The sequence below is a fragment of the Herpailurus yagouaroundi genome, unplaced genomic scaffold (assembly GCF_014898765.1).
Source record: "Herpailurus yagouaroundi ecotype Mexico unplaced genomic scaffold, PumYag 159, whole genome shotgun sequence".
Classification (NCBI taxonomy): domain Eukaryota; kingdom Metazoa; phylum Chordata; class Mammalia; order Carnivora; family Felidae; genus Herpailurus; species Herpailurus yagouaroundi.
The window spans coordinates 10536149-10560343 of record NW_024412400.1 but is presented as its reverse complement, the minus strand read 5'-3'; the positions used below and the strand labels follow the sequence as shown (position 1 = coordinate 10560343).

The following is a 24195-nucleotide window of genomic DNA, read 5'->3' as shown; positions in this document are numbered from 1 at the left end:
TATGGCTGAATACTATTCCACTACTATTAATGGAATACACACACACACACACACACACACACACACACACACACACACACACCACATCTTCTTTATCCATTCATCAGTGGATGGACACTTAGGCTCTTTTCATAGTTTGGCTATTGTAGATAATGCAGCTGTAAACATAGGGGTGCATGTACCTATCGAATTAGTATTTTTGTTTTCTTTGGGTAAATACCCAGGAGTGGAATTACTGGATCATATGTTAATTCTATTTTTAATTTTTTGAGGAAATGCCATACTGTTTTCTACAGTGGCTGCCCCAGTTTGCATTCTCTCCAGTATTGCGTGAGGATTCTTTTTCTCATCTTTACCAACACTTGTTATTTCTTGTCTTTTTGATTCTAACCAATAGCTCTCTTTATTTTTATTTTATTTTTTTTAAAGTAAGCTCTATGCCCAACATGGGGCTTGAACTCATGACTGCAAGATCAGGAGGGGCTTGAACTCATGACCGCAAGATCAGGAGTTGCATGTGCCACTGACTGAGCCAGCCAGGCGCCCGCAGTGACTTTCATTCTTAACTCAGGTCTTTTTTTACTTGCTGTTCCTCTACATGTACTGTTTTGCCTCCTGACCTTTGCAAGGCTGGTTCTTTCACCATTCAAGACTCAGCTGTCAGATAAAGGTGAAGGGGGATAGGCGAGGGGCTGGAACACTTGGGAGCTGGCTGAGCATCTCTCTCTTCTTATAGTTTCAGGGTCTCTCCATGTGGTTTTGTTTTGTGTGCTGGTTTGAGCTTCCTCACAGCATGTCACTTTCAGGGTAGCTGGATTCTTTCTATGGCAGCTGAAAGTTTCAAGAGTATTCCAGCAAACTGAGGAAACTTTATCACTTTTTATGACCTAGACTTGGAAATCACACAGCACTGCTTTTTCTATTTTCTACTGATTACAAGCAAGTCACTAATCCAGCCAAATTTGAAGGTAAGGAAAATATATACTACTTCTTGATAAGTGAGTGTTAAGTCTAGATGAGCATGTGGGATGGAAAACATTCTTGTGGCCAGTTTTTGGAAAATATACTCAACCATTCTGCCTTATGTGGTTTTCTCCATAGTACTTTTTATTACTGGATATTATTTCTTTGCTTTTGATCAGCCATCTCCCTTTACTAGAATATGTGCCATAAAAGGACAGGAACCCTCTCTTTATTATTCTCTTCCTTGTCACTGGTACTTGAATGGTGCCAGCACATAGTAGGTGTTTAAATACTTGTTGAATGAAATAGTAAGACTTTTGCAGCAGGGAACCAATGGATGCCTCAGGTTAATAAACCAAGTAACAGAAGTATAGGCACATTATTTAAGGATGTGGACCTAACCACTCAAAGTACTAAAAATAGAAATAGTTAAAGGGGTTGCCTTTGGGGTACAAGATAGGGAGAGGAAATGGGGGATGGATGGTTAGTGCTTTTCTGAGGCACTTGTTGGGGAGATTTTTTTAAACCCATGTACTTTTTTTTAATCTCTGACATGAAAAGTTTGAAAAAAATAAGAACTATCATTGTAGACAATATTGAAGAACTGGAAGAGAGCAAAAAACTAACTCATCAAGGCTTTTTTTGTGGTATCATCACCCAGACAAAGCTGCTGTGAACATTTTGGTCTATTACCTTCTTGTTGCAAATAGACAGTTCTGAATCTTGCCTTTTTATTTTCCTTGCATTAACTATTGTGAGAATTGCTGTGGGCAGAAATGCTGCCTGGCAAAGGTATGTGACCTAAAGATTCTGTTACCTCTTGTTTCCCTTACTTAGAGGTCTGCATAATTATACCCTTTGTCTTTTTTTCCTCTCCAGCCCAGACAACTGCATTTTACCTGCTCTTTCCCTGCCCATTTTTCTGTGTTGTTCAAGGACTTCATGAGTTCATCTCTGTCTCTGTCTCCTCAACCACAGGACAGAGTTGTGTCTTGATTAGCTATTGCTACATAACAAGCTAATCAAAAACTTAGCGACTTAAAATAACCATTTTTATCATTTTGCACAATTCTGCTGGTCAGGAATTTGGACAGGGCAAAGCTCTGTCATCTCTGCTGCACATGACGTCTGCCGAGGCGTAATGTCCATCATGTCTGGTGCCTCAGCTGGGATCCCCGGCAAGGCAGGTGGGCGTCGATGGGAATGGTTTATTTGTGATCGTATGCCTGGGGCTTCAGCTTAACTCGGCCGCTGGGGGCCTGGCTTATCCATGTGGTCTCAGAGCTTTTCCCTCCCCACATGGTCTCACCAGAGGCGTAGCCATCCTTCTTGCAAGGCAGCTCTGGGCTCCCAGGAACTTGGGCCTAAAACTCTACCTGCATTCTGTTGCCTAAAGCAAGCCACAGGCCCAGTCCACATTTCTCCGTGGGTCCAGATGCCTCTACCAGGAGGCATGGGTCACGGGGGCCACCAATGTAACAGATTACCACTGAGTCAGATGGAATTCAAATCCTGGCTCCTTGACTTGCTAACTGTATTTCCTTGGCCTGATTTCTTTCTTTCTTTCTTTTTCTTTCTTTCTTTCTTTCTTTCTTTCTTTCTTTCTTTCTTTCTTTCTTTCTCTTTCTTTCTTTCTTTCTTTCTTTTAAAAAAAATTTTTTTTAAGGTTTATTTATTTTTGAGAGAGAGAGAGAGAGAGAGAGAGAACAAGAGGCAGAGGGGCAGAGAGAGAAGGAGACACAGAATTTGAAGCAGGCTCCAGGCTCTGAGCTGTCAGCCCAGAGCCCGACATGGGGCTCGAACTCACAAAGTGCAAGATCATGACCTGAGCCGAAGTCAGAGGCTTAACTGACTAAGCCACCCAGGTGCCCCCTCTTTCTTTCTTTTTTTTTTATTTTGAAGTGGAAAACATTTATTAAATGTAAACATTAAGTGTAAAGGCAAATGAGCATTACTCCTTAATATTATAAATTATAAAATAAACCAAGTCCAGTTGCTTCAAGTTGACATAGAAGACAAGTTTCCCCTCCTCCCCTCTCCTAGGACTCATCACATTAATATACATACAGAAATAAAACCAACATCATCATTATGCATTTTTTTCTATTTTACCACTATACTTTTTTTTAGCATTAGCCCCTCTCTTGGATTTTGAAATATAGAGGCATTGTAACAAATATCAAATGATGTACACACAAACACACTCACACACGATAGTAGGTATGAAAACGTTTCCATGGTTAAAGGGCTCTTGATATTTACCACTCAATAATTTCTAAGGCTACCTTTAGAAAAGCTTTTAGGTTAACTATTGTAAACCCAAACATTGCAGGCCTGTACCATGCATCTTCAGAATCCAGGAAACAGATCAATATTTGATCTATAGGCAGTTGAATCTATAAGCAGGTCTTCCAAAGGAGCTTAATATGAGCAAGCACAATTCTCAAAATTAGCCACATAACATTTTGTTTATTATATACTTATTTTTTTGAAGTATAGTTAAAACACATTAGTACAGTAGTTTCAGGTATCCAGTATAGTGGTTTGAGAACTCTATGTAATACTATGCTCACACAAGTGTAGCTACCATACCACACTATACCATAATATAGAATATTACACAATATAGAATATACCACAGTATAGGATGTTACAATATTCTATACAATATACACTATACAATATACTATACAATACACAATATACACAATACGTACAATATACTATATTCCCTATTTCATCCTCTTGACTTAATCTTTAAAAAAAATTTTTTTAATGTTTATTTGTTTTGAGAAAGAGAGACAGAGTGCGAGCAGGGAGGAGCAGAGAGAGAGAGGGAGACACACAATCTGAAGCAGGCTCCAGGCTCTAAGCTGTCAGCACAGAGCCTGACACAGGGTTCTAACTCATGAACCGTGAGATCATGACCTGAGGCGAAGTTGGACACTCAACCAACGGAGCCACCCAGGCACCCCTTGACTTGTTCATTTTATAACTGGAAGCCTGTACCTCCCATTCCCCTCACCCCTTTTTGCCCATCTTCCCACCTGTCTCCGCTCCGCTCTGTTGTTTTCTCTATTTATGGGTCTGTTTCTGCTTTGTTTGTTCATTTGCTTTGTCTTTCAGATTTTATATATAAGTGAAATCGTATGGTATTTGTCTTTCTCTGACTTATTTCACTTAGGTCCATCCATGTTGTCACAAATGGCAAGATTTCATTCTTTTTAATATTCCTGTGTGTGTGTGTGTGTGTGTGTGTGTGTGTACCACATCTCCTTTACCCATTCATTCATCTGTGGGTGGACACTTGGGCTGCTTCCATGTCTTGGCGATTGTAAATAATGCCTCAGTAAACATAGGGGTGTATACATCTTTTTGAATTAGTGCTTTTGTTTTCTTTGGGTAAAAGACTCAGTAATGGAATTAGCGGATCATACGGTATTTCTGTTTTTTAATTTTTTGAGGAACCTCCATACTGTCTTCCACAGTGACTGCACCAAATTATATTCCTACCACAGTGCATGAGGATTTCTTTCTCTCCATTCCTTACCAACCCTTGTTATTTCTTGTCTTTTTGATCCTAGCTTCTCTGACAGGTGTAAGGTGATACCTCATGTGGTTTTGATTTGTATTTCTTTGATGATGAGTGATATTGAGCGGCTTTTCATGTGTCTGTTGGCATTTGTTAATGCCAGTTTATTTTGTTTTTGTATCCCTTGCCTGAGGAGACATATCTAGAAAAATATTGCTATGGTCCTTGGCCTAATTTCTTAACCTCTTAGAGCCATCATATCTTTCTGCATCTATAAAAGAATTAGCATATAATTCCACCCAGGCAGAATCACTTTGTGCACCGAATAACATAATTAAGTATTGTGCTAGATGCAGTCACTACATGGTGTTTCATAGAAGGGACTTGAGCAGTAGAAAGATGGGCAGACTGGTCGTGGGGTCGTTTTTGGCACCAAGGCTGCAGCACTCATGACGAACGTCACTCACATTGCTTGTGACCACTGGGTACATACACTTGTGCCAATGGGATTTGTCCTTGGATGTTATCTAGACAGAAAGAATGAAGAAAAGCTAACTGCCTTCTGGAATAAGAGTTTGTTGTTTAAGAGGGAATTGAGACCCAGTGAAGAAGTCACCTGGAAGTAAAGGCTATGACTGAATTATAGAATGTTCACATTTTAAAAATTAGGAGAGGGGCGCCTGGGTGGCGCAGTCGGTTAAGCGTCCGACTTCAGCCAGGTCACGATCTCACGGTCCGTGAGTTCGAGCCCCGCGTCGGGCTCTGGGCTGATGGCTCAGAGCCTGGAGCCTGTTTCCGATTCTGTGTCTCCCTCTCTCTCTGCCCCTCCCCCGTTCATGCTCTGTCTCTCTCTGTCCCAAAAATAAATAAACGTTGAAAAAAAAAAATTAGGAGAGAGGGGCGCTTGGGTGGCTCAGTCGGTTAATTATCTGACTTTGGCTCAGGTCACGATCTCACGGTTCGTGCGTTTGAGCCCTGCGTCGGGCTCTGTGCTGACGGCTCCGAGCCTGAAGCCTGCTTTGGATTCTGTGTCTCTCTCTCTCTCTCTGCCCTTCCCTCGCTTGTGCTCTCTCTCTCTTCCAAGAATAAAGAGTAAAATTAAACATTAAAAAAAATAAAATAAAAATTAGGAGAGAAATAAAAACCCATTCATTATTTTTTTTTCAACGTTTATTTATTTTTGGGACAGAGAGAGACAGAGCATGAACGGGGGAGGGGCAGAGAGAGAGGGAGACACAGAATCGGAAACAGGCTCCAGGCTCCAGGCTCCGAGCCATCAGCCCAGAGCCTGACGCGGGGCTCAAACTCACGGACCTCGAGATCGTGACCTGGCTGAAGTCAGACGCTTAACCGACTGCGCCACCCAGGCGCCCCAACCCATTCATTATTTTTTGAAAACAGGATGTGCAAACTGCAAACCTGATGGACCCATGAGAAAATGAGCTCCTGGTAATCTGAAGACACCTTTGGGAGGGCTTTAGTTCTCCAAGAATCCAGAAGTTGGAGCCAATGTTATTTAAATCTCAAAATAAAATAAAATAAAATAAAATAAAATAAAATAAATCTCAGTGAAAAAATAGATATTATTGTATGGTTCTGAGAGTGAAGAGTTTCTTCTCTCTCTTCCATCTTGAGTTACTTTTCATTTACTGGCCTCTTCACTCTATTTCATATTTACTCTCTTTTACTAATTTCCTCTGCCTAGTAATCCCTTGTTCTCTCCAAAGGGCATGGTCATCCACTCTCCCCTATACAAGACAAGAGCCTTTAGGCCTAGTTCCCATAACTGGTTACCACCGTGCAGAACTCATACCCCACAGGAGGTCACTTTAACTGTGAGGCCCCCGCTACAAGTACTGTTTGAGGTTCCCTTGAACTGGGATTTGTGAGCAAATGACCTTTAACCCAGTGAGACTCTCCTCCTACAAGCTCCACTAATCTTCTTAGGTGTTAATATTTAGCATTACCTTGTATTACCCAGGTGCCGAATGCAGCTGCCCACAGCCTTACCGGCAGAATCTGTTGAAATGCTTCCCTTGCTTCTTTTCCCTGCTTGTTTCACGGAGATTTCTGTTCTGGCAAGGGGTCAGTAGAAGTGACATCCCCCCCACTCCTTTTCAGTAGAAGGAACACACTTTAAAAGTCAAAGGTTTGATGAAGGGCACAGAAACTGTTTCTCAGGGTTCCTCTCGGCCACAGAATCATTAGTCTGTTATTAAAGTGCCAGCGAGGAAGGCGATCAGTCCTCCAACTTTAGAGGGTGGATTCGGCCTTAGTAGGTCTGGAGTGGCACCCGAGTTTCTGCATATCTAGGATGCTTCCAGAAGATACTGAGGCTGATATGCTGATCTGGGGACCACACTTAGCAAGGAAATGCTACTAAGTAACGAGGAAGGGAGGGACTGGCTATGGAAATCTTCGGGCAGCCTGGAGGGGCAGCCAATTCCTGGTTTTTCCAGGTATTTCCTTGTAGCAAAGATCCTGGGCTTTTGGAACAGACAAAGCTCTGTGGTAATCTTTGCTTTCCACCTGCTGTGGTCACGGGCAAGTCAGTTACCTCAAAACCCAGTTTCCTCTTTTGTAAAACAGGGAGTGGAGGTAATATCTGCCTTCTGAGTGGTCCCAGAGATTTTGTGACACAGTATGTATGATGGCCTAGCAGAATGTCTGGCACATTTAGGCCCTCCGTAAATGGTGCTGTTTCTCACTGTTGCAAGGATGAAACCGAGAGATTGTGAGTAAGAGCCTGTTGTCTTCAGCTTTTCTATATTCAGGGTGAGGACTTGGCTTTGTTTTCGTGTGCCCAGAGTTAATAAACAGGAGTGTTAGTGGGTGTGCTCCCCATGTTCAGACAGTTTCTCCGCTTTGATGGGTACAGCGGAATCACCCTAGGGCAGAATGAGGTAATGCTTTGGAATCATGATGAGAAGGCCTCTTTCTTATTAGCCGTCACACCCTCAGATATTAAGGTGTCTTTCATAAACTTTTCTATTCTTAAGTTCATGTGACACCTTTGTCACAGGTCTTTCTCAAATAGCAGAAAGGGAAAACATTTCCTAGTTCCTATGGGTTCAAGTCCATTTTCTTGTCCTGTACACACAAAAGCATTTTCTTTGGGTCCATATGCTCTATTCCTAAGCCTCTGGCTTGCCCAGACTTCCTGATTAAGTAGCAATACCTACAAATCCTTTAAAGGCTTATTCTTTTTGCTTGAAGTTTTAAATTACTTCAAAATAACTATAGACTGGGTCTGCTGACAAGCAGGAGATAGAACTCAACTTTTTCCCTCTGTGTGTTTCTGCCTGTTTTGACTGTTGCTGTTGACACGCACATGTTGTCTGACTGTTACTGATGATTCAGCAGAAGCCACTACAAACAAAACCAGTTTTGCACCAGAGAACACCCTCTTGCTGGCCTGATTCTCTGGCAACGATGATGACATCAACCTGATTTGTGGAGATGAAATTTCTGGTTTTCTCTCTCAACAGCATGTATGGTTAACCTGTTAACTTATATTCCCAAATTTACTTCCCCTTCCTTAAAGACCTAGTTCATTTTATTTATTTTCTATTTATTTTTAAATTTTTTAAAATGTTTGTTGATTTTTGAGAGAGAGAGAGAGAGAGATGGAGTGTGAGAAGGGGACAGGCAGAGAAAGAGAGGGACAGGACTAGTTCATTTTAGCAGAGTATAAAAGACGGTATCTTGAGCACAGTCATTTTCTCATCATTTAGGGAAAATTATTTTTTTAAATTTTTTTTTAACATTTTTATTTATTTTTGAGAGACAGAGAGAGAGACAGAGCACACATGGGGGAGGGGCAGAGAGAGAATGAGACACAGAATCCGAAGCAGGTTCCAGGCTCTGAGCTGTCAACACAGAGCCCAATGCAGGGCTCAAACTCACAAACTGTGAGACCATGACCCGAGCCGAAGTCAGATACTTGACCGACTGAGCCACCCAGGTGTCCCTAGGGAAAATTGTTAACCTGCAGTTGCTACAATTTCTAACTGAGGAGATCAAAAATGAGTAGTGGGAGGTGTAGAATATAGAGTTAACAAAGAAAGAAAAGAAACGGAGTAAGTTTGAATAGTGACTTCAGAAAGTCAGAGATGGTGCCCGAATGGTTTACTTCAGCAACAGTTGAGTACACATTCACCAACCTGAGAGTGATTTCAGAGACCTCCTAAATTCAGGTTAAGATTTTTAACCTTAAGGGCGCCTGGGTGGCTTAGTTGGTTGAGTGTCCAACTTCAGCTCAGGTCATGATCTTGTGGTTTGTGGGTTCAGGCCCCATGTCGGACTTTGCACTGACAGCACAGAGCCTGCTTGGGATTGTCTCTCTCCCTCTTTCTTTGCGTCTCTCTCTCAAAAATAAATAAACATTAAAAAAAAAATCTTTTAAAAAAGATTTTTAACCTTAAAGCTTTTTAACACCAATTAGTATATTAACTATGTCACATTTAGGAAACAAAGCTAGGTCGTGAGATAGGCTAATTAGTTGAAGGAAACTCTGATGCAGAAAAAGTATGAACACAAGCAGGAAGCATTTAAATTTGTTTTTCCACCAGAGATCACACTTACTCGAGTGATGTTGATGAAATTTTCCCATTTTCAAGCCTGTATATTTACATATATATAAAGTGCTCTTCTCCTTCCTACAGAAACAATAACACGATAAATAAACAGAGAGCTGTTTACTGAGGCAGCAAATATTTCTTAGGTTAGTGCCTAATCCATGCTGGCTTCGTGCTAAATGCTGGAGGCTGCAAACAAGACAAGTAAGTAGTGCTCATTCCAGATGTTATTATAGGATATTAGTTAAGAGTTTTCTGGTTACAGGAGACAGAAAGCTATTCTAGAAAATGTAAGCAAAAATGGTAATTTATTGGAAAGCTACTAATGGGAGAGTTCAACATTCAGGCCCTGGATAGGGCAAGCCCAGGTGTTCATGAACCTTCCCCTTAGGGTGATGATGCCATTACAATGACTCAGCCCCAACAAATACCAGCCCTCTGTCCCTCAAGTCAAGTATCAAGTTTCTGGGGAGAGAACCTGGTTGGCCCAGTTTGGGTGAGGTGTCTATCCCTGGTCCAATCAATCGTGGCCAGAATGACAGGCTCATGTGGCTCAAACATGGCTAGGAGGACCTCCCCTATGTATTAAGTCTTCCTGAAAACTGGGAGATTTTATGAATGGAACAGACCTTCTAGTTAGTTTTTCTACTATATAGCCTTTACACTTAAATAGGCCTAGGGTTGGTGTTCAAAATATTTAACAACTGCCATGGCCCAGGCTATGACTATGCAGAGCAAATTCTGGTCATAGCCCAGGAACAGGTTCCATGAGGACCCCTGCTAGATCAAGCATTAACCCTGTAGTTACTAGATCATGGGAAGATGTGGGGCATCCTATGGGAGGGGCCAGAGTAGCCTTGAAGAGGGGGAGATTTGGAGAATTGTCCTAGAAGGTTAGGTGCCCCAGAATAGGCTCTGAGATGCATATTCATGTGGAAGTGATTTATTAAGGAAATGTTTCTAGGAAAAGCCACTTAGAAAGTGAATGAAGCAGGATGGGGAAGGAGAGGAAGCCAAGCAAGCATGCTGTATTAGTCAGGGTTCTCTAGAGACACAGAATCAATAGGATATATATATATATCTGAAGTTAGAAATTTATTATAAGGAATTGGTTCCCATGATTTTGGAGGCTGAAAAGTACCGTGATGTGCTGTCTGCAAGCTGGAGACCCAGAAAAGCCAGTGGTGTAGTTCCAGTCCAAGTCTGAAGACCTGAGTGAGACCCAGGAGAACTAGCTGGGTAACAGTAGAAAGTGAGTCACCTAAGGCATAAGTTTCCTTAACTATAAAATAAAAGGTTTGAGGTAGATGATTTTACCTCCACTCTTCCATAGATACTTTCTCCCCTAATAACTAAGACTTATCTTTGTTGCGTCTAGACTATACCTAGATTTTGAGATTCAATGGTAAATAATACATGTAGTAGACACTTGGCTTTCTTTCTTTGTTTCTAGAATTGAATCTTAATTTCCTATTCACTGATGACTCTTTGAGGAAATCCCCCACATGCGTGGTCTTGGTGAAAATAGTGGCAGCTTCCCAAAGGACCCAGGTCCCCTTGATTGGCCCCAACACAGGCAGAGGGCCTGAACATTCTGGATCACCCAGGTACTCTCTCCCAGTTTAGAATTTGGAGTGAGTGACACCTGGAGGTGGAGATGGTTTGGAGGTCATTCCTTGCAGGCAGCAGTGGCTTACTGAATACACTCTTCCGGATGAGATCTCTACCTGGGTTCCTGATGCCCAGCCCCCTGGAGCCCCTGAGGCCACACCTTTCCCACGCCTGGCCATGCCGACATGATTCCCCTGATATCTTCTCCTATGTTCCTTTTCTGTTAAGTTACTTTCTACTGTTTGTAGCCGAGAACCTTGAGAAAGTACAACAGGCTCACACTAGAAATAATATATTTCATAACTTTGAAAGGCCTTAGGTAGCAGGCCACTGTAATGGCACAGACAGTAGGTCCTACTATTTTCACTCCTATATCATTGAGATCAAGAGTTGTTGACATGTCTCTTTCCATCTCTAGAAGGCACCTTGAAGGCTGGGACTGTAGACTCTTCCACTGGAGTAGACTCATGTCTAGCAGAAACCCTTGCACAAATTAGGATTTTAGTCATGAAAAAATGAGTAAAAAGTAAGATATTACAGTACAGTCAAAAAGAAAATGGAAAATTAGTATGCATTTTTCCCTAAAACTCTATTCTGAGATTTTATACACAACTACCTGAACAGACAGCTGTGTTCCTGGAAGGATTATTTTTTCCCAAATATTAATGAAAACACTCTTCTATGTGCCTGTTTCTTTGTCTAGCTCTTTATCCAATAACCATTTGTTTACCTATGTGCAGGGACACTGTTTCTAGGCATAGAGCTGAGTTTCCCATGACTGTTGTTTTAGGTGATGTTTATGTGCAATTTTTTCTTTGCTTCCTGTGGATAAAACATGTTACTGACCATAAGATCAGAATCTGAAGCAGCTAGAAATCAGTATCTTGAGTGGTCTTCCATTCAGCCCTGCTCTCACCAGGATCCAACAAAAACATCCCAAACAGATGAAAATGTTTGCTTTGAAGACACACAACAAAGAAACTGTAGAGGAAAAAAAAACAAAAAACAAAATCAGTGAAACATGTGTGCCAAGAAAGAGAGAGGTTTCTGCTTATACTTTTAAAAAATCATTAAAGATAAATTTATTACCCCAAGATTTCTTGAATTAGAAATTCAAGTACCCAATTATTCTATGAGATCAAAATGACAGCATCCTTCGAGAGGCAGTTGCCTGGTAACTCAGACCAGAGGGGTGTCTTTATATTCTTCTGGAATCATGTGTGTCTATTTTGGTTTTTCTGTCGAGCTCATTTCCTTCCCTATAATCCCAAAACTGAACAATTTAGGGGGAAAATTCCACTCATGAGAAAAACTCTTTTCTTCCAGAAGATATTTTTATTAGGGAATACAGCTGTCTTCATGCCTTTGAATTGTTCTATTTTCAGGATTGTTGTATGAACATATAAGAAAAGAAATGGAGGACAGGGGCACCTGGGTGGCTCAGTCAGTTAAACGTCTGACTTCAGGTCATGATCTCACAGTTGGTGAGTTGGAGCCCCGCTTCGGACTCTATGCTGTCAGCTCAGAGCCTGGAGCCTGCTTTGGATTCTGTGTCTCCCTCTCTCCCTGCCCCACACCCGCTTACTCTCTGTTTCTCTCTCTCTCCATCTCCTTCTCTCAAAAGTAAATAAAAACATTGAAAAAAAAAAAAAGAAATGGAGAGGTGCCTGGGTGGCTCAGTTGGTTGAGCTTCCTACTTCAGCTCAGGTCATGATCTCACGGTTCTTGAGTTAAGGCCCTGCATCGGGCTCACTGCTGTCAGCATGAAGCTCGCTTCAGATCCTCTGTGTCCCCCCTGCCCCTCCCCCACTGGCTCACTCTCTCTCAAAAATAAACAAACATTAAAAAAAGAAAAAAGAAAGAAAGGCATCAACATATGAGAAAAGGAAAAGTGTCAACTGAGGGGAGGTTTCAGATTGAGGTGTATGTATATTTGGATGCTGAAAGCCAGACAGTAACTTTCTCAAAGAGAGTCATTCAGCATCTCACATGGGATCAAAGTATAATTTTACCCAGTTGAGAAATGCTCTGTTTACTCCTGCGTCTGCACTGAAGGCAGGAGAGCTGTCCAGGTAGGCTGTTATTCACCAAGCTCAAAAGCCCTGTGTGTCTACCCTCTTCTGAATTAGTGGTCCTGTCCCAGATCTGTTTTCACCTTGCACTTAGGCAAAAGACCTTAGATAATCATGTTACTTACGATTCTTTTGGTGATAAGCAAAAGAACCTGGGTGACAGTCTTTACACAAAATGGAAATTACTGGAATGATTTGGAGTACTCACGAAAGGCTAACCAAATAGGTTGAAAATGGGCAGGAATGAAGGTTTTGGAAGCTAAAAGGCACAGAAAGACTGTGAAGGAGAAACAGGCTCGCAGAAGTCTGTAATGGAATAAATGAACCTCAAAGAGCCATTCTATCTTTGTATTACTCACTCAAGATTCATAATCCCAGGAGAGAACATCAAATTGGCTGAATTTAGATCAGATGCCTGGGCCTGCTGTACCAAAGCAGTGAGAGGGAGGGTCTAATGGAAGGAACATCCACAAGCCCCCACAGCTTCCACAATGACAGAGCATGTACCTAGATTCATTCCTGTCAAGACTGTTCACAGTGGGGTGGGGGGCGGGGAGATCATCTCCCAAAAGGGAGCTCTGGTGCTATCAGGAAGGGAGAGTTCATGCTAGGAAGCCCAAAAGTGTCTGACGTTCACCACTGTCTTAGATTGGGTTTCCAGAAGGAGAGACTGAGGCAGGGTTCTTATTCAAGACACCCATTGAAGTTGTGCTTTCAGGGGAAACTTGGAAGAAGGTAAGGGAAGCAAATAGAGTGGGGGAAGTGGCTAAACAAAGATGAGGTTTCAGCTGAAGTCTGACTCACGCCTGATCTCATGGGGAGTTTTGGAGTGTGAATGATACCAGAGTTGTCCTCTTTGAGGCGAGGGGGCTCGGCTTTTGTATCCCCGTATCAGTTAATCATTGGCTGCATGACGCCTGGAGGGAAGATATAGCCTCCCGGGAGTCTCCTCATAAGGTGGCTCCCATTGGCCAAGAACAGTTCTCTTCTCCAGGGAAAGGCATATGTTTGAGCCATTAGCAGCAACACTTACAGTAGCTGAGGTTGGGGCAGCAGCACAATACAGGGGTTCAGGGCAGGGCACCAGCAGTGTCTACTACTACCACAGTAATACGGGCAAGACACTTGGACTTGATTTACTAAGTCCAGGGTTTCCCATCTGTAGACTGGCACAAGCATCCTGCGACTACCACTAATTCTGGGATAGGGACAGGTCAGATGAAAGAGAGTGATTATTTATCGTGTGACTGTCTCATTAGGGACAGTAATATAATTAACAGATACCAACAGACAGAGTAAGAAGAGGTAAAGTTTCTCTAAAAGGAAAATATATGGAAACTGAGGGATATATTCAAAGGATATACCTAAGGGAAAGAGGATCACAGGAAGGAGATCACTGAAAAGAAAAAGAGAAATGGATAGACTCTCTAATGCATTTGAGGAAAGGTACCAAACAAAATATTAAGGGAGCCTTATAGACCTAAGGGGGAGTTTGTGACTAATTCATGATACATGCATAGAAAACTAAGCAAACAAAAAAGAGGCTATTTTAACTCTAGATATCCTAAGAAAAACAAAAAGCTGTAAAAAATGAAAGCATAACTGATTAATAAGATTTATAACATGAATAAACATTATTCACTACCTTATGATTAACAATAATGTGTAAACAATATTTCTACATTCTTGATCTAAATATAATATAAACTTAAATAAAAATTGTTAGGGATATAGATGTATCTCCACCCAGTTTGTGACAACAAACTGCCCTTCTCTCCCTCTCTCCCTCTCCCTCGTGTGCTTTCTTTCTCTCTCTTCCTCTCTCTCTCTTTCTCTCTCTCTCTATATATCTATATATCTCTATCTATCTATCTATCTATAGAGAGAGGACGGTATTGAGGGAAGTGAGAGAGTATATAAGCATATGCTCATATATATATATATATGTGTATGTACATATATATGTGTATATATATAAGTATATGTAAGTATTATATGGAGTACATACTTACATACTCTCCATATATATATATGGAGAGAGACAGAGGAGGAGGGTAGCGAGGAAGTGACCATCAGAGCTTGATCACCATCTTCCATGATAGAAAGGTGTGCTGGGAATATGCTTATTTGCTCTCTAATTCACTCTTTTGGGCTTCTATTGCAAAGGCTATTCCTGTGAGCTATGCTTCCCAGACCTTAATGACTGGCTTCCGGCTAAGTTCAACCCATGGAAGTGCCAGGAGATTGGAGGGCTCCCAAGGAGAAGCCAGGATATTTTTCTTTCCCATTCTTTCTGCTTTGGGCAACATCTCTGGTAGTAGCTGCTTCTCTTCTATGTCCTTATTTTCCTCTGAACATTCCCTGATACTGCCAGGCCATCCTACCTGGTTTGTTACTTCCTGTGATGGCTTTAGTTAGCACTGCCTTCTCCCACTGACCCACTGGCTCTGGCAGTGGTAGTGACTTTCTGCAGTTGCTAATCTTAGTGTTGTCCCCCTCCCCCTGGCTCTTTACAGGTCTTCTAATCTACAGTTGCTTCTCAACCTTAACACTATTGATATTTTGGGCTGGATGATTCTTTGTTGCAGGGGCTGTCCTGCAACATCCATGATTAGCAGCATCCATAGACTCTATCCATTAGATACCAGTAACCTCTACCTACTTGTGACAACAGCATATCTCCAGACATCATCAGAACATTCCAAATGTTCCTTGGCGGGGGAGGGCAAAGTCACCCCCCCCCCCCAAGAATTGAGGATGACAATTCCAACCCCTTTATAGCCATATCACATTTTCTATACTAAATAATCTGATGAGGGTTTTATTTTTCTAACTTGAAACTCCTTTATTCATAAAGCAATAGACAGTGTCTAAATATGATCAATCATGGGGTGCCTGGGTGGCTCAGTCAGTCAGTTAAGTGGCCGACTTCAGCTCAGGTCATGATCTCACGGTTTGTGAGTTCGAGCCCTGTGTGGGGCTCTGTGCTGACATCTCAGAGGCCGGAGCCTGCTTTGGATTCTGTGTCTCCCTCTCTCTATGCCCCTCCCTGGCTCATGCTCTCTCTCTCTCTCTCTCTCTCTCTGTCTCAAAAATGAATAAATGTTAAAAACATTTAAATATGATAAATCAAATATTAATGTAATAAACATATTGTTTAGAAATAGGCAACCAATCAAAGAATAAACAAAAGTATTGAAAGCAGTTGGCTCTAGAGAGTAGGACTGAGGGCAAGGAGGGATGATTTTGAACTTTTTAATATTATTTTTAAAATTTATGTGTATTTGGCTGATTAAAAACAATACTAGGAAAAGAGAACATAAAAGACTCAGTCATTCTATTGCTAGATAGAAAGTTTCAGAGAGAGGCTTAAATTCTTATTTTTCAAAACAGATTAAAGAAGTACTGGGGCGCCTGGGTGGCGCAGTTGGTTAAGCGTCCAACTTCAACCAGGTCACGATCTCACGGTCCGTGAGTTCGAGCCCCGCGTCGGGCTCTGGGCTGATGGCTCAAAGCCTGGAGCCTGTTTCCGATTCTGTGTCTCCCTCTCTCTCTCTGCCCCTCCCCTGTTCATGCTCTGTCTCTCTCTGTCCCAAAAAGAAATAAACGTTGAAAAAAAAAAATTAAAAAAAAAAAAAAAAAAAAAAAGAAGTACTTATTCTGGTCTTTTGTTTCTAATCCCATCTAAACCATTTACTCTTATATTTTACCCAGCAGGTAAGTGTGGCAATCATGTAGCTTAAATCATGTGTCTGTTTCTGTTTCAAGGTGACTCCAGGCTGCCTCCACTGTGATGGTTCTGGGTGGAGAACTGGCTTACCTGGTTTTAATTATGTAGTAGTCAGAGAAGACGGGGAAAAACACTAGGCAAAGGTTATATGAACATTGCAATAACATTAGTCTTTAGGTCCTGAGGTTGTCTCCCTCCAAAAAACAGGAGGGTGTGTTTCAGATCTTGTTTTGCTGATGTGTGTCAGTGCTCCTTCTTTCACTAGTCTTTCCCCAGTCTCCATTCACCCTCCCACAAACTGTAATCTCATCCCCACCGCTCTAACTCATCCTCATCTCTCCCCAACAACTGAACCAGAGTGTTGGGATAGAATTCTTGGTTTACTTGATTGACTAGTTGTGATTGCATTCCAGTTGCTTTGGAAATGCATCAATCTCATATATGACCATGTAAACGAAGACAATTTTCAACCCTCCAAAACATAAAAAGATGGACATGTATGTATGTGTATGTTCATATGTATATACATAGATATACACACACAAATGTGACATATATATTTTTATATATTATATATATATATTTTATACATTAAATTCATATACATATGTTTTAGCATATACATTAGTATCACTGTATATTTATTTACATGTAAATAGCTTTTTTCTCACATAAAATAATAAATGCTACTAAGGAAAAACCAGAGAATATAAAACATATTTTAAAAAAGTAAAAGCAGATAATATTCCTACAATCCAATGATAAGTACTCTAGGGGTCAGAATTAACTTCAGCTGCAAGTATCAGGGGTAAGAATATTAAAAATAATAGTAACTGAGGGGCGCCTGGGTGGCGCAGTCGGTTAAGCGTCCGACTTCAGCCAGGTCACGATCTCGCGGTCCGTGAGTTCGAGCCCCGCGTCAGGCTCTGGGCTGATGGCTCTGGGCTGATGGCTCGGAGCCTGGAACCTGTTTCCGATTCTGTGTCTCCCTCTCTCTCTGCCCCTCCCCCGTTCATGCTCTGTCTCTCTCTGTCCCAAAAATAAATAAAAAACGTTGAAAAAAAATTAAAAAAAAAATAATAATAGTAACTGAAACAAAGTTATCTAAGTTACATATTTATCTAATATATCTGGAAACAGGCTGGTGGCCTGTATCTGGTGGCTCTAAAATCATCATGCCACAGCTATTTATAGCTGTCCACTTCACCATTCTTAGGGTGTGGCCCTCATTCTCATGGTCCAAGATAGCTGCCAGGGCTCCAGCTTTATTTCATATTCCAGGTAGCAGATTGGAGGAAGGGAACAAGAAGGGAGCAAAGGGCACATGACAGCTGTCTTTCGAGTTGGTTTCCTCAGAAGCACGCACATTACTTTTTATAACTCATTGGCCAAAACTTAGTCACACAGTCACAATAGTTACAAGGAAAGATAGGGAATACAGAACTTTTAGCTAGGCACTAGAGTGACATCAGTGGGAATGGCAAAATAAAGATCTCTAAGAATCCATTTCTCCATAAAAGTAATGAGAACACAGGCAAAAATTGTCAAGATGTTTTTCAGAATGCTGGATATAAATCAAAGACTTGGAATAATCCAAGAAGCATTTATCCAAGAAAAGTTGCTGAATCAAGGTAAGAACAATGAACTCTGGGGCATTTTATTTTACCCTATTTACATCTCCCTCTTCCCACATGAAGAAACAAAGATCCCACTGGCAAAGGTAACAACACATAGGTAAATATAAAAGACTGTATAAATGTAACTTTTGTTTGAAGCCCTTTTCTTCTGCCATCTAATTTAAAAGACAACTGCATAAAGCAATGCTTATAAATACAGGTCATTGGGCATATAATGTAAAACAAGGTATTTGTATGTCAATAATAGCACAGGGGAGGTGGGAGAGAATGAACTTATATAGGAGAAACGTTTCTGTATACTATTGAAATTAAGTTGCTATTAGTACAAACTAGATTATTATGTTTAGATGTTACTTTTAGTCTTCAAGGCAACCACTGATAAAATGACTAAATATATATATATATACACATATATATATATATATATATATATATATATACACACACACACACACTAAAAAAAACTACAAGGGAATAAAAATGGTACAGTAAAAAATATTTAATGCAAGATCAGGTAATAATGGAGGAATAAACAAAAAATACATGACAAATAGGAAACAAATAGCAGAATGGCAGATATAACTTCTTTGTTACTAGTAATTTTAATAAAATTAAATGTAAATGATTTAAATACTCCAATCAAAGGCAGAGATTGGCAGAATGGATTTTAAAAAAAGGATCTAACTATGTTGGATTATATCTACAAGAGACACTTTAGATTCAAAGACTCAAATGGGTTGAAAGCAAAAGGATGGGAAAAAGATATACCATGCAAGGAGTAACCAAAAGAGAGCTGCAAAGGCTATACTAATATCAGAAAAAATTGACTTTAAGATAAAAATTGTTACTAGAAATGAGGAAGACTATTTTCTAATGATCAAAGAGTCAGTCCCTAAGAAGACCTAGTGATTATAAATATATATTCACCTTACAACATATTCAAAAAGTAAATGAACCAAAAACTGGCAGAATTGAAGGGGAAAAATAGACAATAATAGTCAACAGTAATAGTTGGAGACTTCAACACCTTACTTTCAATAATGGATAAAACAACTAGACAGAAGATCAATAAGAAAATAGAAGACTTAAGGTTGAAAAGAAAAGTAAAAGACTTAAGCAACACTATAAACCAACTAGGCCTAATAGACAACTATAGAACACTCCATCCAACAACAACAGGATACAAATTTTTCTCCAGTGCACATGGACCATTCCCCAGGATTAGAACATATGGTAGGCCATAAAACACATCTCAAAAAATTTTAAAGGATTGACCTCTTACAATGTATCTTCTCCAACTGCAATGGAATGAAATTAAATTCAACAGAAGAACTTTTGTGGAATTCACAAATATGTGGAAATTAACATGAATAAAGAGTCAAAGAAATTGACTCTTTCACTAATTTCTAGTGAAATTAGAAAAGACTTTGAGATGAATGTAAATGAAAGCACAATATTCTAAAACATATGATTCAGATAAAGCAGTGCTCATAGTTGGAAACTTATAGCTGTAAGTTTTTATAGCCTACATTTTTAAACTTATAGCCTACATTTTTAAAACAGAAAAGTATCAAATCTATTTTCTATCCTTCTACCTTATGAAACTAGAAAAAGAAGAGCAAATTAAACCCAAAGCAAGCAGGGAGGGAAATAATAAGGATTAAAGCAGAAATAAGTATAATACAGAATAGAAAAATAACACATAAAATCACCCAAACTAAAAGTTGGTTTTTTGAAAAGACAGACAAAATCAACAATTCTTCAGCTAGACTAAGAAAAGAAGACTCAGATTACTAAAATCAGGAATAAAAGAGAGGACATTACTACAGACCTAACATAAATAAAAAGTATTGGAAATTCTATGGACTATTGTATTGAACAAATTAGATAACCAAGATGAAATGGAAAAATTCCTAGAAAGACACAAACTATTGAAACTAGTTCTAGAAGAAATGGAAAATCTGAATAGACCTCTAATGATATAGTTCTGTTGGGGTTGAATTAGTAATTTGGACACCAATGTGCCAAGTTAAATATCAAAGTACCTATTACTAAGGAAGAAGAAGAAAAGAAAGATTGTAGGGGGCTCCTATGAATCTATGCCACAGCTACTGTTAACACTTGGGTGCCCTTCTCAGAATGACATATATGTAATTTATCACATGGACAATTTGGTAGCTTAGGCAATTAGATTTATTGGAAATTAAAAACGTAAGAACATTTCAAAGAAAATATGAGTCACTCGCTAAGTTTACTACCTTGCCAGATCGGTGAATTGTGTATCTAGAGACAATTGGATTTTTTTTTCTTTGCCTTTTTCAACAGGGCCATGTGAAGGCTTTCTCTGAAAAAGCTCGTCTAATCCCACAGCTCCAGTTACCAAATCTGTGCTGATTTTTCTAGAACTTAGTCTCCAGCCTAAGTCTTTCTCTGAAGCTCCAGCGCCTTATACCCAATGGCCTCCTGAATAACTCCCCTTGGATATTCTGCAGGTACAGTACTTCCAACCCAATGTGTCTAAAACTAAACTCACTAAGTGTGGACTTTCTGATCAAATGGTTCAATGCCTTCCTTAAGTGTAACTAAGGCTAAGGTTCCACAGGTTGTAGATCAATGCTAATGCATGTAGTTGTTAGGTCTAACCATATGAAATGGCCAAATTTGTAGGGCAAAAATGTGAACATCTGCCGTTTTTCATGGTTCAACCTGATACATCACACCTTAGGTCACAGCATGTTAAAGTAATTTATGGACATCCTGACAGAATGTCTTAGGTAATATAGAATGCCATTATACTCATACAATTTTACATTTATACAAGATGTCATATTTATGAAGTTGTACTTATGAAACTTCATTCTGGGGTTCAGTTTGTCATTAAACTTATAGAATCACAGAGATTTTACTGATAATGTGGCCAGCAGTCAGTAATGCCCTTACCAAGAAGTCTTTCCCCTCCCACTTTCCCTGGATTGTGTCCATAGTGATTCTAATCTCTCACAGAGACCTAGGAAGAACTGAAGTGGCATGAGGAGAAAAGACAATCAAGTTTATGAAATCAAAGAGTTTTGACAATTCAGGCTAATAGGTTGTAGTCAGATACTGGCTCTAACGTTTCAGGGTAAAATATGCAATATGTGATTTGTAATGGATATTTCCCTTTTTAAAAATATATATTGAGGTAAAATTTCCATTATATAAAATTAACTATTTTAAAGTGAAAAATTCAGTGGCATTTAGTCCATTCATGATATTGCACAACCACTACCTCTGTCTACTGGTAATAAATTTCCTTCGCTCTAAAGTAAAACCCTTTGTCCACCAGGTACTCTCCCTGGTCTCCTCTCCCCGGTCTCCTCTCCCCCCTGCCCTATCCCCAGTTCCTGGAAACCACCAACCTGCATTCTGTCTCTGTGAATTTATCTATTCTTGATATTTCAAAAAAAATAGAATCATATAATATATGACCATTTGTGTCTGGCTTCTTTCACTTAGTATATAGTGTGTTGGTGGTCATCCACCCATGTTGTAGCACGTATCGGCACTCCATTTCTTTTTATGGCTGAGTGATATTTCATTGTATGTATACACTAAAATTTGTTTATCTGTTCATCTGTTGATGGGCATTTGGGCTGTTTCCACTTATTGGCTATCATGAATAGTGCTGTTATGAGTGGGTACATGTTTCATGTACCTGTTTTAGTGCCTGTTTTCAATTCTTTTGGGTCTATACCTAGGAGTAAAATTTCTGTATTTAACTTTTTTGAGGAATGGACAGTTTTCCACTGGGTCTGAGCTATTTTGCATTCCTACCACAAAGTACAAGTACAAAGTTCCAACTTCTCTATATCCTTGCCAACACTTGTTATTTTCTGTTTATTTTTTGTTTGTTTGCTGTTGTTGTTTTGTTAACAGCTATCCTAGTGGGTACGAAGTGGTACTTCATTGTGGTTTTGATTTGCATTTCCCTAATGGCTAATAATGTTGAACATCATTTTGTGTGTTTGTTGATTGTTTGTACATATTCTTTGGAGAAATGTCTAGGTCCTTTGCTCATTTTAAGATTGGGTTGTCTTTCTAATTTTGGATCATAAGAGTTCTTCATATATTCTGGATACTAGCCTCTTGTCACACAATATTTCCTCCCATTCTCTAGGTTGTCTTTTTATTTCTTGATAACATTCTTTGAGGCACAGAAGTTTTTGATTTTGGTGAAGTCCAAATTATCTAATTTGTTGTTGTCGCTGGTGCTTTTGGTGTGATATTTAAGAATCCATTGCCAAATCCCAGGGTCCCAAAGATTTATCCCTTTTTCTCTTTTAAGGGTTTGTGGTTTTAGCTCTTGCATTTAGATCATAGATCCATTTGTAGTTAATTTTTTTTAAAGATTTAAAAACAAATTTTTTTAATGTTTATTTATTTTTGAGAGAGAGAGAGCAAGTAGGGGAAGGACAGAGAGAGAGACACACACAGAATCCAAATCAGGCTCTAGGCTCTGAGCTGTCAGCACAGAGCCCAATGTGGGGATTGAACTCATGAACTGAGAGATCATGACCTGAGCCGAAGTCAGATGCTTAACTGACTGAGCCATCCAGGCGCCCCTGGAGTCAATTTTTATATATGGTGTGAGATAGGGATCCATATTCATTCTTTTGCTTGTGGATATCCAGTCTGCAGAGGCTATCCTTTCCCCCATTGAATGGTCTTGACACCTTTGTTGAAAATCATTTGGCCACAAATATTTAGGTTTATTCATGGTCTGTTGTCTATCCTTATGCCAATACCACACTATTTTGATTACTGTAGCATTGTAATATGTTTTTAAATCAGGAAGTTTGAATTCTCCAACTTTGTACTTTTTCCAGATTGTTTAAGCTGTTTGGTGTAGATGTATCCCTTTTGCTTCAAAGCCAGTTTCTGCTATCATCCAGGTTTGTGACAGTTTCTAGACCATCATGGATGCCTGGACCTTTGGAAAATCACATTTATTTTATGAGGAAAAAAATGAGGTCAAACAAGATTTTTGTTTTTGTTTTCGTATCATATAAGTGAAAACAATACATTTATGGACTGAAATATTTGTCTAGCTAAAAGACACAGAAATCTATTTTCTGTAGATCTGATACAACTTTAGACACTATGGGATCCAGGCTCCATTAAGTCTATCCACATTAAGTCTATCCACATTAAGTCTAATGTGATAGACACAAGTCAAGGTTTGAATAATATTCTTGCTGTGTGAGGGTCGTAAGGCAGGTCCATTTGAACAAAAATCTTTTTTCCCCACCGTTTCCATATCCCATCTTGCCTTTTCTTCCCAACTTCCTTCCTGGTCCTATTTTCAAATGTCCCCCTCTGAACATCTTTCTTTCTATCCTCCCTCTCATTTCCTGACCTCCTCTTGCCCTGCCTTCTTTTCTGTGCCCTTCAAAATTCCCTTTCCCTCACTGAACCCCATCTCAATTTTAGGAAAATAGATTGTTAAACTGATCCTCAGAAAGTGGTGTAGGGGCGCCTGGGTGGCTCAGTCGGTTAAGCATCCGACTTTGGCTCAGGTCATGATCTCACAGTTCGTGGGTCCGAGCCCCGTGTCAGGATCTGTGCTGAGAGCTCGGGGCCTGGAGCCTGTTTGTATTCTGTGTCTCCCTCTCTCTCTGCCCCTCCCCCACTTGCACTCTGTCTCCCTCTGTCTCCAAAATAAATAAACATTAAAAAAAAAAAAAAGTGGTGTCAACAGCTAAATCACTACCAAAACACTTAGCCCTGAGTATTTGTTGGCCCAAGAAGTATCCAGCAGGTGGAAGAATTGCAGATTGTCTAAAAAAGGCATTTGAGTCCCTCTGGGTCTTCCATTAAAGTCTCCAGTGAGCCTGTGGTACATATATTTGAGACCACCTAGGATCCTGTCTCCAGTTTTTCTTTTTCTTTAGAGCAGAATCTGGTCCATCACACGTGGCAGGGAATATTTTAGAGGAGATCGATGGCTGGTTCCTTCTGGTCCCACCTTAGTCAAGTGCTGAGCCTTTCCTTTTACTTCATCAGTGGATCCTGGGGAACATTCAAGGTTTCACTT

At 40.0% G+C, this 24195-nt stretch overlaps 1 protein-coding gene and 1 long non-coding RNA gene across 5 annotated transcripts in view; both read left to right on the top strand.

Moving 5' to 3' along the window:
• LOC121033546 (uncharacterized) overlaps positions 1–24195 on the top strand; it is a 61369-nt gene that overhangs the window by 16732 nt on the left and 20442 nt on the right. The window contains exons 2-3 of one of the 4 annotated variants that reach the window (XR_005791982.1): positions 18046–18116; positions 20448–20614. This is a non-coding gene — a long non-coding RNA (uncharacterized LOC121033546). Of the gene's footprint in view, positions 1–17664; positions 18117–20447; positions 20615–24195 lie in introns of those variants that run through there. The other 3 variants (XR_005791983.1, XR_005791980.1, XR_005791981.1) reach the window with 3 other exon arrangements.
• LOC121033545 (NADH dehydrogenase [ubiquinone] 1 beta subcomplex subunit 1-like) lies at positions 4912–5169 on the top strand. The gene has a single exon (XM_040479975.1). It carries the CDS (start codon positions 4945–4947, stop codon positions 5119–5121), a length of 177 nt encoding a protein of 58 aa, XP_040335909.1. The 5' UTR covers positions 4912–4944; the 3' UTR covers positions 5122–5169.

Bases quoted from the DNA above. Each gene is read 5' to 3' on its own strand.
- LOC121033545 (XM_040479975.1), top strand. From the start codon at position 4,945: ATGACGAACGTCACTCACATTGCTTGTGACCACTGGGTACATACACTT.